The following is a 16503-nucleotide window of genomic DNA, read 5'->3' as shown; positions in this document are numbered from 1 at the left end:
TGGTGAGTGAGTGGTGAGTTAGTGAGTGAGTGGTGAGTGAGCGGTGAGTGAGTAGTGAGTGAGTGGTGAGTGAGTGAGTGGTGAGTGAGTGGTGAGTGAGCGGTGAGTGAGTGGTGAGTGAGTGGTGAGTGAGCGGTGAGTGAGCGGTGAGTGAGCGGTGAGTGAGCGGTGAGTGAGTGGTGAGTGAGTGGTGAGTGAGTGGTGAGTGAGTGACCGAGCGGTGAGTGAGTGGTGAGTGAGTGGTGAGTGAGTGGTGAGTGAGTGGTGAGTGAGTGGTGAGTGAGTGACCGAGCGGTGAGTGAGTGGTGAGTGAGTGGTGAGTGAGTGGTGAGTGAGCGGTGAGTGAGTTAGTGAGTGAGTGGTGAGTGAGTGGTGAGTGAGTAGTGAGTGGTGAGTGAGTGAGTGAGTGGTGAGTGAGTGGTGAGTGAGTGGTGAGTGAGTGGTGAGTGAGTGAGTGGTGAGTGAGTGGTGAGTGAGTGAGTGGTGAGTGAGTGGTGAGTGAGTGGTGAGTGAGTGAGTGGTGAGTGAGTGGTGAGTGAGTGAGTGGTGAGTGAGTGGTGAGTGAGTGAGTGGTGAGTGAGTGGTGAGTGAGTGAGTGGTGAGTGAGTGGTGAGTGAGTGAGCGGTGAGTGAGTGGTGAGTGAGTGGTGAGTGAGTGAGTCGTGAGTGGTGAGTGGGTGGTGAGTGAGTGGTGAGTGAGTGGTGAGTGAGTGTTGAGTGAGTGAGTGAGTGGTGAGTGAGTGGTGAGTGAGTGGTGAGTGGTGAGTGAGTGGTGAGTGAGTGGTGAGTGAGTGAGTGAGTGGTGAGTGAGTGGTGAGTGAGCGGTGAGTGAGTGGTGAGTGAGTGGTGAGTGAGTGGTGAGTGAGTGGTGAGTGAGCGGTGAGTGTCTCCGTGTAGACACCATCCCGAGCCTCGTGGCGCTGGTGGCGTGGACTCACAGCCACGCGCTCACCTGTCACCACCTCCCTCTCCTCCTCACTACCACCACTCCTCACCCGGTGAGCGGACTCAGCTGGTGCTCACCACTCATACAGGACGCACCCAGAATCTCATGCACTCACTCACCCACGAACCCACTCGCTCACCCACTCACTCACTCACCCACTCACTCACCCACTCACTCACTCACTCAATCACCCACTCACCCACTCACTCACTCACCTACTCACTCACTCACTCAGCCACTCACTCACTCACCCACTCACTCAGCCACTCACCCACTCACTCACCCACGAACCCACTCGCTCACCCACTCACTCACTCACTCACCCACTCACTCACCCACGAACCCACTCGCTCACCCACTCACTCACTCACTCACCCACTCACTCACTCACCCACGAACCCACTCGCTCACCCACTCACTCACCCACCCACTCATTCGCCAACTCACTCACCACTCATAACTCACTCACGACTAACTGAACACTCATCACTCACACACCACTCACTCGCCCACTCAATCACCCACTCACTCACTCACCCAATTATTCTGTTAATAAAGTCACCATGTCTCCCCGTGTCTCCCCACCTCTCCCCGAGTCTCCCTGAGTCTCCCCGCGTCTCCCCGCGTCTCCCCGAATCTCCCCGTGTCTCCCCGAGTCTCCCCGTGTCTCCCTGAGTCTCCCCACGTCTCCCCGAATCTCCCCGTGTCTCCCCGAGTCTCTCCCTGTCTCCCCGAGTCTCCCTGCGTCTCCCCGCGTCTCCCCGAATCTCCCCGTGTCTCCCCGAGTCTCCCCGTGTCTCCCTGAGTCTCCCCACTTCTCCCCGTGTCTCCCTGAGTCTCCCCGTGTCTCCCCGAGTCTCCCAGATTCTCTCTGAGTCTCCCTGTGGCTCCCCGCGTCTCTCTCTGTCTCCCCGTGGCTCCCTGAATCTCCCTGAGTCTCCCTGAGTCTCCCCGAATCTCCCCGTGTCTCCCCGTGTCTCCCCGTGTCTCCCCGCGTCTCCCTGAGTCTCCCAGATTCTCTCTGAGTCTCCCCGCGTCTCTCCTTGTCTCCCCGAGTCTCCCTGTGGCTCACCGTGTCTCTCCCTGTCTCCGCGAGTCTCCCCGAATCTACCTGTGTCCCCCTGAGTCTCGCCGAATCTCCCTGAATCTCCCCGTGTCTCCATGAATCTCCCCGTGTCTCCATGAGTCTCACCGTGTCTCCCCGTATCTCCCCGCGTCTCCCTGTGTCTCCCCGCGTCTCCCCGCGTCTCCCCGCGTCTCCCTGAATCTCCCCGAGTCTCCCTGAGTCTCCCGGAGTCTCTCCGAGTCTCCCTGTGGCTCACCGTGTCTCTCCTTGTCTCCCCGAGTCTCCCCGAATCTACCTGTGTCCCCCTCAGTCTCGCCGAATCTCCCTGAATCTCCCCGTGTCTCCATGAGTCTCCATGTCTCTCCCCGCGTCTCTCCCTGTCTCCGTGAGTCTCCCCGTGTCTCCCCGCGTCTCTCCGTGTCTCACCGTGTCTCTCCGAGTCTCCCTGAGTCTCCCGGAGTCTCTCCGAGTCTCCCTGTGGCTCACCGTGTCTCTCCGTGTCTCTGCGAGTCTCCCCGAATCTACCTGTGTCCCCCTCAGTCTCACCGAATCTCCCTGAATCTCCCCGTGTCTCCATGAGTCTCCATGAGTCTCCCTGTGTCTCCCCGAGTCTCACCGTGTCTCCCCGTGTCTCCATGAGTCTCCCCGTGTCTCCATGAGTCTCCCTGTGTCTCCCCGCGTCTCTCCCTGTCTCCCCGTGTCTCTCCCTGTCTCCCTGAGTCTCCCCGCGTCTCCCCGTGTCTCCCTGAGTCTCCCCGTGTCTCCATGAGTCTCCCTGTGTCTCTCCGTGTCTCATCGTGTCTCTTCGTGTCTCCCTGAGTCTCCCCGTGTCTCCATGAGTCTCCCTGTGTCTCCCCGCGTCTCCCCGTGTCTCACCGTGTCTCCCTGAGTCTCCCCACGTCTCCCCGTGTCTCCCTGAGTCTCCCCGTGTCTCCATGAATCTCCCCGTGTCTCCATGAGTCTCCCTGTGTCTCACCGTGTCTCTCCGTGTCTCCCTGAGTCTCCCCACGTCTCCACGTGTCTCCCTGAATCTCCCCGTGTCTCCCTGAGTCTCCCCGCGTCTCCCCGAGTCTCCCCGTGTCTCCCTGAGTCTCCCCGTGTCTCCCTGAGTCTCCCCACGTCTCCCCGTGTCTCCCTGAATCTCCCCGTGTCTCCCTGAGTCTTCCCGTGTCTCCCCGATTCTCACCGTGTCTCTCCGTGTCTCCCTGAGTCTCTCCAGTCTGTCTCCTGGCGCTGTGATTCTGGACACTCATTCCGCTGGAGTGTCACTCCATCTCCACTCGGACATCCTGCCCACTCACCTCCCTCACCACCTCCACTCACTAATGCTTACACGGTGAGCGGGTCAGTGAGTGGTGGGTGAGTGAATGGGTGGGTGAGTGAATGGGTGGGTGAGTGAGAGGGAGGGTGAGCGAGTGGGTTAGTGAGTGGGCGAGTGAGTGGGCGAGTGAGTGGGCGAGTGAGTGGGCGAGTGAGTGGGCGAGTGAGTGGGCGAGTGAGTGGGCGAGTGAGTGGGCGAGTGAGTGGGCGAGTGAATGGGTGGGTGAGTGAGAGGGAGGGTGAGCGAGTGAGTGGGCGAGTGAGTGGGCGAGTGAGTGTGTGTTCGGGTGAGTAAGTGGGTGTGTGAGTGGTGTGTGAGTGGGTAAGTGGGTGTGCAGGTGGGTGTGTTACTGTCTCTCTGTGTTTCTACAGAATGTCAAGAATCCATTACTGGATATAAAGGTGCAAATATACACTCACCACTTACTCAACTACTCACTACTTACCACTCAAGCACTCATTCAACCATGCACGCACCCACTCAACCACTCACTCACCCACTCACCACTCACCCAGTCACTCATTCACTCTCTCACCCACTCATCCACCCAATCTCTCACCCACTTACCCAATCAGTCACCCACCCATCCACTCACTCACTCACTCACCCACTCACCCATTCATTCACTCTCTCACCCACTCAATCACTCACCCACCTAATCTCTCACCCACTCATCCACCCAAACTCAATCACTCACCCACCCAATCTCTCACCCACTCACCCACTCATTCACTCTCTCACCCACTCACCCACTCATTCACCCTCTCACCCACTCAATCACTCACCCACCCAATCTCTCACCCACCCAATCTCTCACCCACTCATCCACCCAATCGCTCACCCACTTACCCAATCAGTCACCCACCCACCCATCCACTCACCACTCACCCACTCATTCACTCTCTCACCCACTCAATCACCCACCCACCCAATCTCTCACCCACTCATTCACTCTCTCACCCACTTAATCACTCACCCACCCAATCCCTCACCCACTCACCCACCCAGTCTCTCACCCACTCACCCACCCATCCACTCACTCACTCACTCACCCACCCAATCTCTCACCCACTCACCCAATCAGTCACCCACCCATCCACTCACTCACTCACTCACCCACTCACCCACTCACCCACTCATTCATTCACTCTCTCACCCACTCAATCACTCACCCACCCAATCTCTCACCCACTCACCCACACAATCTCTCACCCACTCAGTCACCCACCCATCCACTCACTCAATCACTCACCCACTCATTCACTCTCTCACCCACTCACCCACACAATCTCTCACCCACTCACCCACACAATCTCTCACCCACTCACCCACTCAGTCACCCACCCATCCACTCACTCAATCACTCACCCACCCAATCTCTCACCCACTCACCCACACAATCTCTCACCCACTCACCCACTCAGTCACCCACCCATCCACTCACTCACTCACTCACCCACTCACCGATCCATTCACCCACCACTCACAACTCACTTCCCCACCCACTCAGGCAATGGGTTACATTACTGGCGAGGTTAACTGAGGGTCGTTGTCTCCCTTCTCTGCAGCTGGAACCGGACATTATCACTCTGTCTGTGGCTCCACAGAGACACGGTGAGACACGGGGAGACACGGGGAGACACGTGGAGACACGGAGAGACACGGGGAGACACGGAGAGACACGGAGAGACTTGGGGAGACACGGGGAGACACGGAGAGACACAGTGAGACACGGGGAGACACAGTGAGACTTGGGGAGACACGGGGAGACACGGAGAGACACGGGGAGACACAGTGAGACTTGGGGAGACACGGGGAGACACGGGGAGACACGGAGAGACACGGGGAGACTCAGTGAGACACGGGGAGACACGGGGAGACACGGAGAGACACGGGGAGACACAGTGAGACTTGGGGAGACATGGAGAGACACGAGGAGACTCGGGGAGACACGGGGAGACACGGGGAGACACGGTGAGACATTGTGAGACACAGTGAGACACGGGGAGACACAGTGAGACACGGGGAGACACGGGGAGACTTGGGGAGACACAGGGAGACTTGGGGAGACACGGAGAGACACGGGGAGACACGGGGAGACACAGGGAGACACGGGGAGACACAGTGAGACTTGGGGAGACATGGAGAGACACGAGGAGACTCGGGGAGACACGGGGTGACACGGTGAGACATTGTGAGACACAGTGAGACACGGGGAGACACAGTGAGACACGCGGAGACACGGGGAGACTTGGGGAGACACAGGGAGACTTGGGGAGACACAGTGAGACACGGGGAGACACGGGGAGACACAGGGAGACACGGGGATACACGGGAGACTTGGGGAGACACAGGGAGACACGGGGATACACAGTGAGACTTGGGGAGACACGGTGAGACACGGGGAGACATGGAAAGACACAGTGAGACACAGGGAGACACGGTGAGACACAGGGAGACTTGGGGAGACACGGGGAGACTCAGTGAGACACGGAGAGACACAGTGAGACACAGTGAGACACGGGGAGACACAGGGAGACTTGGGGAGACACGGGGAGACTTGGGTAGACTGGGAGACACGGGGAGACACGGGGAGACACAGGGAGACACAGGGAGACACAGGGAGACACAGACACGGGGAGACACGAGGAGACACGGGGAGACACGGGGAGACACAGGGAGTCACGGGGAGACATGGAGACATGGAGAGACACGGGGAGACACGGGGAGACTCGGGGAGACACGGGGAGACACGGGGAGACTCGGGGAGACACGGGGAGACACAGGGAGACACGGGGAGACACGGGGAGACATGGAGAGACACGGGGAGACTCGGGGAGACACGGGGAGACACGGGGAGACATGGAGACATGGAGAGACACGGGGAGACACGGGGAGACTCGGGGAGACACGGGGAGACACGGGGAGACACGGGGAGACTCGGGGAGACACGGGGAGACACGGGGAGACGCAGGGAGACACGGGGAGACACGGGGAGACACGGGGAGACACGGTGAGACACGGGGAGACATGGAGAGACACGGGGAGACACGGGGAGACACGGGGAGACACGGTGAGACACGGGGAGACACGGGGAGACACGGGGAGACACGGGGAGACACGGGGATACACGGGGAGACACGGGGAGACACAGGGAGACACGGGGAGACACGGAGACATGGAGAGACACGGGGAGACTCGGGGAGACTTGGGGAGACTTGGGGAGACACGGAGACACGGAGAGACTCGGGGAGATGCGGGAAGACACAGTGAGACTTGGGAAGACACGGGGAGACACAGTGAGACTCAGTGAGACACGGGGAGACACGGGGAGATACAGTGAGACTCAGTGAGACACGGAGAGACACAGTGAGACTCGGGGAGACTGGGAGACATGGAGAGACACAGTGAGACACGGGGAGACACAGGGAGACTTGGGGAGACACGGGGAGACACGGGGAGACACGAGGAGACACGGGGAGACACGAGGAGACACGGGGAGACACGGAGACATGGAGAGACACGGGGAGACACAGGGAGATTCAGTGAGACACAGGGAGACACAGGGAGACACGGTGAGACACGGTGAGACTCGGGGAGACTCGGGGAGACACGGGGAGACACGGGGAGACACGGAGACATGGAGAGACACGGGAGACTCGGGGAGACACGGGGAGACTCAGTGAGACACGGGGAGACACGGTGAGACTTGGGGAGACTGGGAGACATGGAGAGACACGGGAGACTGGGAGACACGGGGAGACACAGGGAGACTCGGGGAGACATGGGGAGATTCGGGGAGACACGGAGACATGGGGAGACACGGGGAGACACGGGGAGACACAGGAAGACACGGTGAGCCTCGGGGAGACTGGGAGAGACATGGAGAGACATGGGGAGACACGGTGAGACACGGGGAGACACGGGGAGACACGGTGAGACTCGGGGAGACTGGGAGAGACATGGAGAGACATGGGGAGACACGGTGAGACTCGGGGAGACTGGGAGACATGGAGAGACACGGGAGACTGGGAGACACGGGGAGACTCGGGGAGACACGGAGACATGGGGAGACACGGTGAGACTCGGGGAGACACAGGGAGGAATTGTATTCCTATATTTGCTGCTGCTGCTGTGTTTCCGTGTCCCCCGCGTCTCCGTATGCGCATGTCTTTTTGTCTCCCTGAGTCTCTCTGTGTTTCTGTGTCCGTCTGTCTAAACGTGTGTCCGTGTCCCCGTGTGTGCAGCGCTCTGCAAAATCAGCGATGGAGGCACGTCAAGTGAGAGGTATCAGAGGGACGCGGGGACACAGGGGGTTAGCTGTCTGCGAGGTCGCTACTCATTACGGCACTTGCCCCTACAGCGCTGTGCGAGGCTTCCTGGGGGAGCTTTGTCTGTGTCTGTGCGGTGTGTATTCACTGCAGGCTCCGCAGGAGACTGGGCGGTCGTGAGTCCACGGATTCAACACTCAGAACGCGACGACGGCCGAGGGAGCAAAAGTAACTCACGGACTCACTCGTAGGCTCACTCACTCGTAGACTCACTCGTAGACTCACTCATAGAGTCACTCACTCGTAGGCTCACTCACTCATAGACTCACTCGTAGACTCACTCACTCGTAGACTCACTCATAGACTCACTCGTAGGCTCACTCACTCGTAGACTCACTCACTCATAGACTCATTCACTCATAGACTCACTCACTCGTAGGCTCACTCACTCGTAGACTCACTCGTAGACTCACTCACTCGTAGACTCACTCATAGACTCACTCACTCGTAGACTCACTCACTCGTAGACTCACTCACTCATAGACTCACTCACTCGTAGGCTCACTCACTCGTAGACTCACTCGTAGACTCACTCACTCGTAGACTCACTCATAGACTCACTCGTAGACTCACTCACTCGTAGACTCACTCACTCGTAGACACACTCACTCGTAGACTCACTTGTAGACTCACTCACTCATAGACTCACTCATAGACTCACTCATAGACTCACTCACTCGTAGACTCACTCACTCGTAGACTGACTCACTCATAGACTCACTGACTCGTAGGCTCACTCACTCGTAGACTCACTCATAGACTCACTCATAGACTCACTCACTCATAGACTCACTCACTCGTAGACTCACTCACTCGTAGACTCACTTGTAGACTCACTCACTCATAGACTCACTCATAGACTCACTCATAGACTCACTCACTCGTAGGCTCACTCACTCGTAGGCTCACTCACTCGTAGACTCACTCACTCGTAGACTCACTCACTCGTAGACTCACTCATAGACTCACTCGTAGACTCACTCACTCGTAGACTCACTCACTCGTAGACTCACTCACTCGTAGACTCACTTGTAGACTCACTCACTCATAGACTCACTCATAGACTCACTCATAGACTCACTCACTCGTAGACTCACTCACTCGTAGACTGACTCACTCATAGACTCACTGACTCGTAGGCTCACTCACTCGTAGACTCACTCATAGACTCACTCATAGACTCACTCACTCATAGACTCACTCACTCGTAGACTCACTCACTCGTAGACTCACTTGTAGACTCACTCACTCATAGACTCACTCATAGACTCACTCATAGACTCACTCACTCGTAGACTCACTCACTCGTAGACTCACTCATAGACTCACTCGTAGACTCACTCACTCGTAGACTCACTCACTCACTCACTCGTAGACTCACTCATAGACTCACTCACTCATAGACTCACTCACTCATAGACTCACTCACTCGTAGACTCACTCACTCGTAGACTCACTCACTCGTAGACTCACTCACTCGTAGGCTCACTCACTCGTAGACTCACTCGTAGACTCACTCACTCGTAGACTCACTCACTCGTAGACTCACTCACTCGTAGACTCACTCACTCGTAGACTCACTCATAGACTCGCTCACTCATAGACTCACTCATAGACTCACTCACTCATAGACTCACTCGTAGACTCACTCACTCGTAGACTCACTCACTCGTAGACTCACTCACTCACTCATAGACTCACTCACTCGTAGACTCACTCACTCATAGACTCACTCACTCACTCATAGACTCACTCACTCGTAGACTCACTCACTCGTAGGCTCACTCACTCGTAGACTCACTCATAGACTCACTCACTCATAGACTCACTCACTCGTAGACTCACTCACTCGTAGACTCACTCACTCGTAGACTCACTCACTCATAGACTCACTCACTCATAGACTCACTCACTCGTAGACTCACTCACTCGTAGGCTCACTCACTCGTAGACTCACTCACTCGTAGACTCACTCGTAGGCTCACTCACTCGTAGACTCACTCGTAGACTCACTCACTCGTAGACTCACTCGTAGACTCACTCACTCGTAGACTCACTCGTAGACTCACTCACTCATAGACTCACTCACTCGTAGACTCACTCGTAGACTCACTCACTCGTAGACTCACTCACTCGTAGACTCACTCACTCGTAGACTCACTCACGGACTCACTCATAGACTCACTCACTCGTAGACTCACTCGTAGGCTCACTCACTCGTAGGCTCACTCACTCATAGACTCACTCACTCGTAGACTCACTCACGGACTCACTCATAGACTCACTCTTAGACTCACTCATAGACTCACTCACTCATAGACTCACTCGTAGACTCACTAACTCATAGACTCACTCACTCATAGACTCACTCATAGACTCACTCACTCGTAGGCTCACTCACTCGTAGATTCACTCACTCATAGACTCACTCACTCGTAGACTCACTCACTCATAGACTCACTCACTCACTCATAGACTCACTCACTCATAGACTCACTCACTCATAGACTCACTCATAGACTCACTCACTCATAGACTCACTCACTCGTAGACTCACTCACTCGGTGACTCACTCATAGACTCACTCATAGACTCACTCACTTGTAGACTCACTCGTAGACTCACTCACTCGTAGACTCACTCGTAGACTCACTCACTCATAGACTCACTCACTCGTAGGCTCACTCACTCGTAGACTCACTCACTCGTAGACTCACTCATAGACTCACTCACTCATAGACTCACTCACTCGTAGACTCACTCACTCATAGACTTACTCTTGGACTCACTTGTAGACTCACTCACTCATAGACTGACTCACTCGTAGACTCACTCACTCGTAGACTCACTCATAGACTCACTCATAGACTCACTCATAGACTCACTCACTCATAGACTCACTCACTCGTAGACTCACTCACTCGTAGGCTCACTCACTCGTAGACTCACTCGTAGACTCACTCACTCGTAGACTCACTCACTCGTAGGCTCACTCACTCGTAGACTCACTCGTAGACTCACTCACTCGTAGGCTCACTCACTCGTAGACTCACTGAGTCGTAGACTCACTCATAGACTCACTCACTCATAGACTCACTCATAGACTCACTCTTAGTCTCACTCATAGACTCACTCATAGACTTACTCACTCATAGACTCACTCACTCGTAGACTCACTCATAGACTCACTCTTAGTCTCACTCATAGACTCACTCATAGACTTACTCACTCATAGACTCACTCACTCGTAGACTCACTCACTCGTAGACTCACTCACTCATAGACTCACTCACTCGTAGACTCACTCACTCGTAGACTCACTCACTTGTAGACTCACTCACTCGTAGGCTCACTCACTCGTAGACTCACTCGTAGACTCACTCACTCGTAGACTCACTCATAGACTCACTCGTAGACTCACTCACTCGTAGACTCACTCACTCGTAGACACACTCACTCGTAGACTCACTTGTAGACTCACTCACTCATAGACTCACTCATAGACTCACTCATAGACTCACTCACTCGTAGACTCACTCACTCGTAGACTGACTCACTCATAGACTCACTGACTCGTAGGCTCACTCACTCGTAGACTCACTCATAGACTCACTCATAGACTCACTCACTCATAGACTCACTCACTCGTAGACTCACTCACTCGTAGACTCACTTGTAGACTCACTCACTCATAGACTCACTCATAGACTCACTCATAGACTCACTCACTCGTAGGCTCACTCACTCGTAGGCTCACTCACTCGTAGACTCACTCACTCGTAGACTCACTCACTCGTAGACTCACTCATAGACTCACTCGTAGACTCACTCACTCGTAGACTCACTCACTCGTAGACTCACTCACTCGTAGACTCACTTGTAGACTCACTCACTCATAGACTCACTCATAGACTCACTCATAGACTCACTCACTCGTAGACTCACTCACTCGTAGACTGACTCACTCATAGACTCACTGACTCGTAGGCTCACTCACTCGTAGACTCACTCATAGACTCACTCATAGACTCACTCACTCATAGACTCACTCACTCGTAGACTCACTCACTCGTAGACTCACTTGTAGACTCACTCACTCATAGACTCACTCATAGACTCACTCATAGACTCACTCACTCGTAGACTCACTCACTCGTAGACTCACTCATAGACTCACTCGTAGACTCACTCACTCGTAGACTCACTCACTCACTCACTCGTAGACTCACTCATAGACTCACTCACTCATAGACTCACTCACTCATAGACTCACTCACTCGTAGACTCACTCACTCGTAGACTCACTCACTCGTAGACTCACTCACTCGTAGACTCACTCACTCGTAGGCTCACTCACTCGTAGACTCACTCGTAGACTCACTCACTCGTAGACTCACTCACTCGTAGACTCACTCACTCGTAGACTCACTCACTCGTAGACTCACTCATAGACTCGCTCACTCATAGACTCACTCATAGACTCACTCACTCATAGACTCACTCGTAGACTCACTCACTCGTAGACTCACTCACTCGTAGACTCACTCACTCACTCATAGACTCACTCACTCGTAGACTCACTCACTCATAGACTCACTCACTCACTCATAGACTCACTCACTCGTAGACTCACTCACTCGTAGGCTCACTCACTCGTAGACTCACTCATAGACTCACTCACTCATAGACTCACTCACTCGTAGACTCACTCACTCGTAGACTCACTCACTCGTAGACTCACTCACTCATAGACTCACTCACTCATAGACTCACTCACTCGTAGACTCACTCACTCGTAGGCTCACTCACTCGTAGACTCACTCACTCGTAGACTCACTCGTAGGCTCACTCACTCGTAGACTCACTCGTAGACTCACTCACTCGTAGACTCACTCGTAGACTCACTCACTCGTAGACTCACTCGTAGACTCACTCACTCATAGACTCACTCACTCGTAGACTCACTCGTAGACTCACTCACTCGTAGACTCACTCACTCGTAGACTCACTCACTCGTAGACTCACTCACGGACTCACTCATAGACTCACTCACTCGTAGACTCACTCGTAGGCTCACTCACTCGTAGGCTCACTCACTCATAGACTCACTCACTCGTAGACTCACTCACGGACTCACTCATAGACTCACTCTTAGACTCACTCATAGACTCACTCACTCATAGACTCACTCGTAGACTCACTAACTCATAGACTCACTCACTCATAGACTCACTCATAGACTCACTCACTCGTAGGCTCACTCACTCGTAGATTCACTCACTCATAGACTCACTCACTCGTAGACTCACTCACTCATAGACTCACTCACTCACTCATAGACTCACTCACTCATAGACTCACTCACTCATAGACTCACTCATAGACTCACTCACTCATAGACTCACTCACTCGTAGACTCACTCACTCGGTGACTCACTCATAGACTCACTCATAGACTCACTCACTTGTAGACTCACTCGTAGACTCACTCACTCGTAGACTCACTCGTAGACTCACTCACTCATAGACTCACTCACTCGTAGGCTCACTCACTCGTAGACTCACTCACTCGTAGACTCACTCATAGACTCACTCACTCATAGACTCACTCACTCGTAGACTCACTCACTCATAGACTTACTCTTGGACTCACTTGTAGACTCACTCACTCATAGACTGACTCACTCGTAGACTCACTCACTCGTAGACTCACTCATAGACTCACTCATAGACTCACTCATAGACTCACTCACTCATAGACTCACTCACTCGTAGACTCACTCACTCGTAGGCTCACTCACTCGTAGACTCACTCGTAGACTCACTCACTCGTAGACTCACTCACTCGTAGGCTCACTCACTCGTAGACTCACTCGTAGACTCACTCACTCGTAGGCTCACTCACTCGTAGACTCACTGAGTCGTAGACTCACTCATAGACTCACTCACTCATAGACTCACTCATAGACTCACTCTTAGTCTCACTCATAGACTCACTCATAGACTTACTCACTCATAGACTCACTCACTCGTAGACTCACTCATAGACTCACTCTTAGTCTCACTCATAGACTCACTCATAGACTTACTCACTCATAGACTCACTCACTCGTAGACTCACTCACTCGTAGACTCACTCACTCATAGACTCACTCACTCGTAGACTCACTCACTCGTAGACTCACTCACTTGTAGACTCACTCACTCATAGACTCACTCACTCGTAGACTCACTCACTCGTAGACTCACTCACTCGTAGACTCACTCACTCATAGACTCACTCACTCATAGACTCACTCACTCATAGACTCACTCGTAGACTCACTCACTCATAGACTCACTCATAGACTCACTCACTCATAGACTCACTCGTAGACTCACTCACTCATAGACTCACTCACTCGTAGACTCACTCACTCGTAGACTGACTCACTCGTAGGCTCACTCACTCGTAGACTCACTCACTCGTAGACTCACTCACTCATAGACTCACTCACTCATAGACTCACTCATAGACTCACTCGTAGACTCACTCACTCGTAGACTCACTCGTAGACTCACTCACTCATAGACTCACTCACTCATAGACTCACTCACTCATAGACTCACTCACTCATAGACTCACTCACTTGTAGACTCACTCATAGACTCACTCACTCGTAGACTCACTCATAGACTCACTCACTCGTAGACTTACTCACTCATAGACTCACTCACTCATAGACTCACTCACTCATAGACTCACTCACTCATAGACTCACTCACTCATAGACTCACTCATAGACTCACTCGTAGACTCACTCACTCGTAGACTCACTCACTCGTAGACTTACTCACTCATAGACTTACTCACTCATAGACTCACTCGTAGACTCACTCACTCGTAGACTCACTCACTCGTAGACTCACTCACTCATAGACTCACTCATAGACTCACTCACTCATAGACTCACTCATAGACTCACTCACTCATATACTCACTCATAGACTCACTCACTCATAGACTCACTTATAGACTCACTCACTCGTAGACTCACTCACTCATAGACTCACTCACTCGTAGACTCACTCACTCATAGACTCACTCACTCATAGACTCACTCATAGACTCACTCACTCATAGACTCACTCATAGACTCACTCACTCATAGACTCACTCACTCATAGACTCACTCATAGACTCACTCACTCATAGACTCACTCACTCGTAGACTCACTCACTCGTAGACTCACTCACTCATAGACTCACTCATAGACTCACTCACTCATAGACTCACTCACTCATAGACTCACTCACTCGTAGACTCACTCATTTGTAGACTCACTCACTCGTAGACTCACTCATAGACTCACTCACTCGTAGACTCACTCACTCATAGACTCACTCACTCGTAGACTCACTCACTCATAGACTCACTCACTCATAGACTCACTCTTAGTCTCACTCATAGACTCACTCATAGACTTACTCACTCATAGACTCACTCACTCGTAGACTCACTCACTCGTAGACTCACTCACTCATAGACTCACTCACTCGTAGACTCACTCACTCGTAGACTCACTCACTTGTAGACTCACTCACTCATAGACTCACTCACTCGTAGACTCACTCACTCGTAGACTCACTCACTCGTAGACTCACTCACTCATAGACTCACTCACTCATAGACTCACTCACTCATAGACTCACTCGTAGACTCACTCACTCATAGACTCACTCATAGACTCACTCACTCATAGACTCACTCGTAGACTCACTCACTCATAGACTCACTCACTCGTAGACTCACTCACTCGTAGACTGACTCACTCGTAGGCTCACTCACTCGTAGACTCACTCACTCGTAGACTCACTCACTCATAGACTCACTCACTCATAGACTCACTCATAGACTCACTCGTAGACTCACTCACTCGTAGACTCACTCGTAGACTCACTCACTCATAGACTCACTCACTCATAGACTCACTCACTCATAGACTCACTCACTCATAGACTCACTCACTTGTAGACTCACTCATAGACTCACTCACTCGTAGACTCACTCATAGACTCACTCACTCGTAGACTTACTCACTCATAGACTCACTCACTCATAGACTCACTCACTCATAGACTCACTCACTCATAGACTCACTCACTCATAGACTCACTCATAGACTCACTCGTAGACTCACTCACTCGTAGACTCACTCACTCGTAGACTTACTCACTCATAGACTTACTCACTCATAGACTCACTCGTAGACTCACTCACTCGTAGACTCACTCACTCGTAGACTCACTCACTCATAGACTCACTCATAGACTCACTCACTCATAGACTCACTCATAGACTCACTCACTCATATACTCACTCATAGACTCACTCACTCATAGACTCACTTATAGACTCACTCACTCGTAGACTCACTCACTCATAGACTCACTCACTCGTAGACTCACTCACTCATAGACTCACTCACTCATAGACTCACTCATAGACTCACTCACTCATAGACTCACTCATAGACTCACTCACTCATAGACTCACTCACTCATAGACTCACTCATAGACTCACTCACTCATAGACTCACTCACTCGTAGACTCACTCACTCGTAGACTCACTCACTCATAGACTCACTCATAGACTCACTCACTCATAGACTCACTCACTCATAGACTCACTCACTCGTAGACTCACTCATTTGTAGACTCACTCACTCGTAGACTCACTCATAGACTCACTCACTCGTAGACTCACTCACTCATAGACTCACTCACTCGTAGACTCACTCACTCATAGACTCACTCATAGACTCACTCACTCATAGACTCACTCACTCGTAGGCTCA

General features: G+C 52.9%; 1 protein-coding gene across 9 annotated transcripts in view; it reads left to right on the top strand.

The window, feature by feature from the left end:
- The window catches only part of LOC142907356 (uncharacterized), a 48901-nt gene that overhangs the window by 13248 nt on the left and 19150 nt on the right, over positions 1 to 16503 (top strand). For all 9 annotated transcript variants that reach the window (XM_076056778.1, XM_076056773.1, XM_076056777.1 and 6 more), the window contains exons 3-8: positions 897 to 997; positions 3231 to 3347; positions 3704 to 3733; positions 4901 to 4946; positions 7580 to 7619; positions 7757 to 7831. In XM_076056778.1, coding sequence (XP_075912893.1) covers positions 897 to 997; positions 3231 to 3347; positions 3704 to 3733; positions 4901 to 4946; positions 7580 to 7619; positions 7757 to 7831 — 409 coding nt within the window. The remainder of the gene's footprint in view (positions 1 to 896; positions 998 to 3230; positions 3348 to 3703; positions 3734 to 4900; positions 4947 to 7579; positions 7620 to 7756; positions 7832 to 16503) is intronic.

This window comes from Petromyzon marinus, chromosome 78, assembly GCF_048934315.1.
Source record: "Petromyzon marinus isolate PM22_M1 ecotype Great Lakes invasive population chromosome 78, UKy_Petmar_22M1.pri1.0, whole genome shotgun sequence".
NCBI classification, from domain to species: domain Eukaryota; kingdom Metazoa; phylum Chordata; class Hyperoartia; order Petromyzontiformes; family Petromyzontidae; genus Petromyzon; species Petromyzon marinus.
This window is presented reverse-complemented; position numbering and strand designations above follow the sequence as displayed.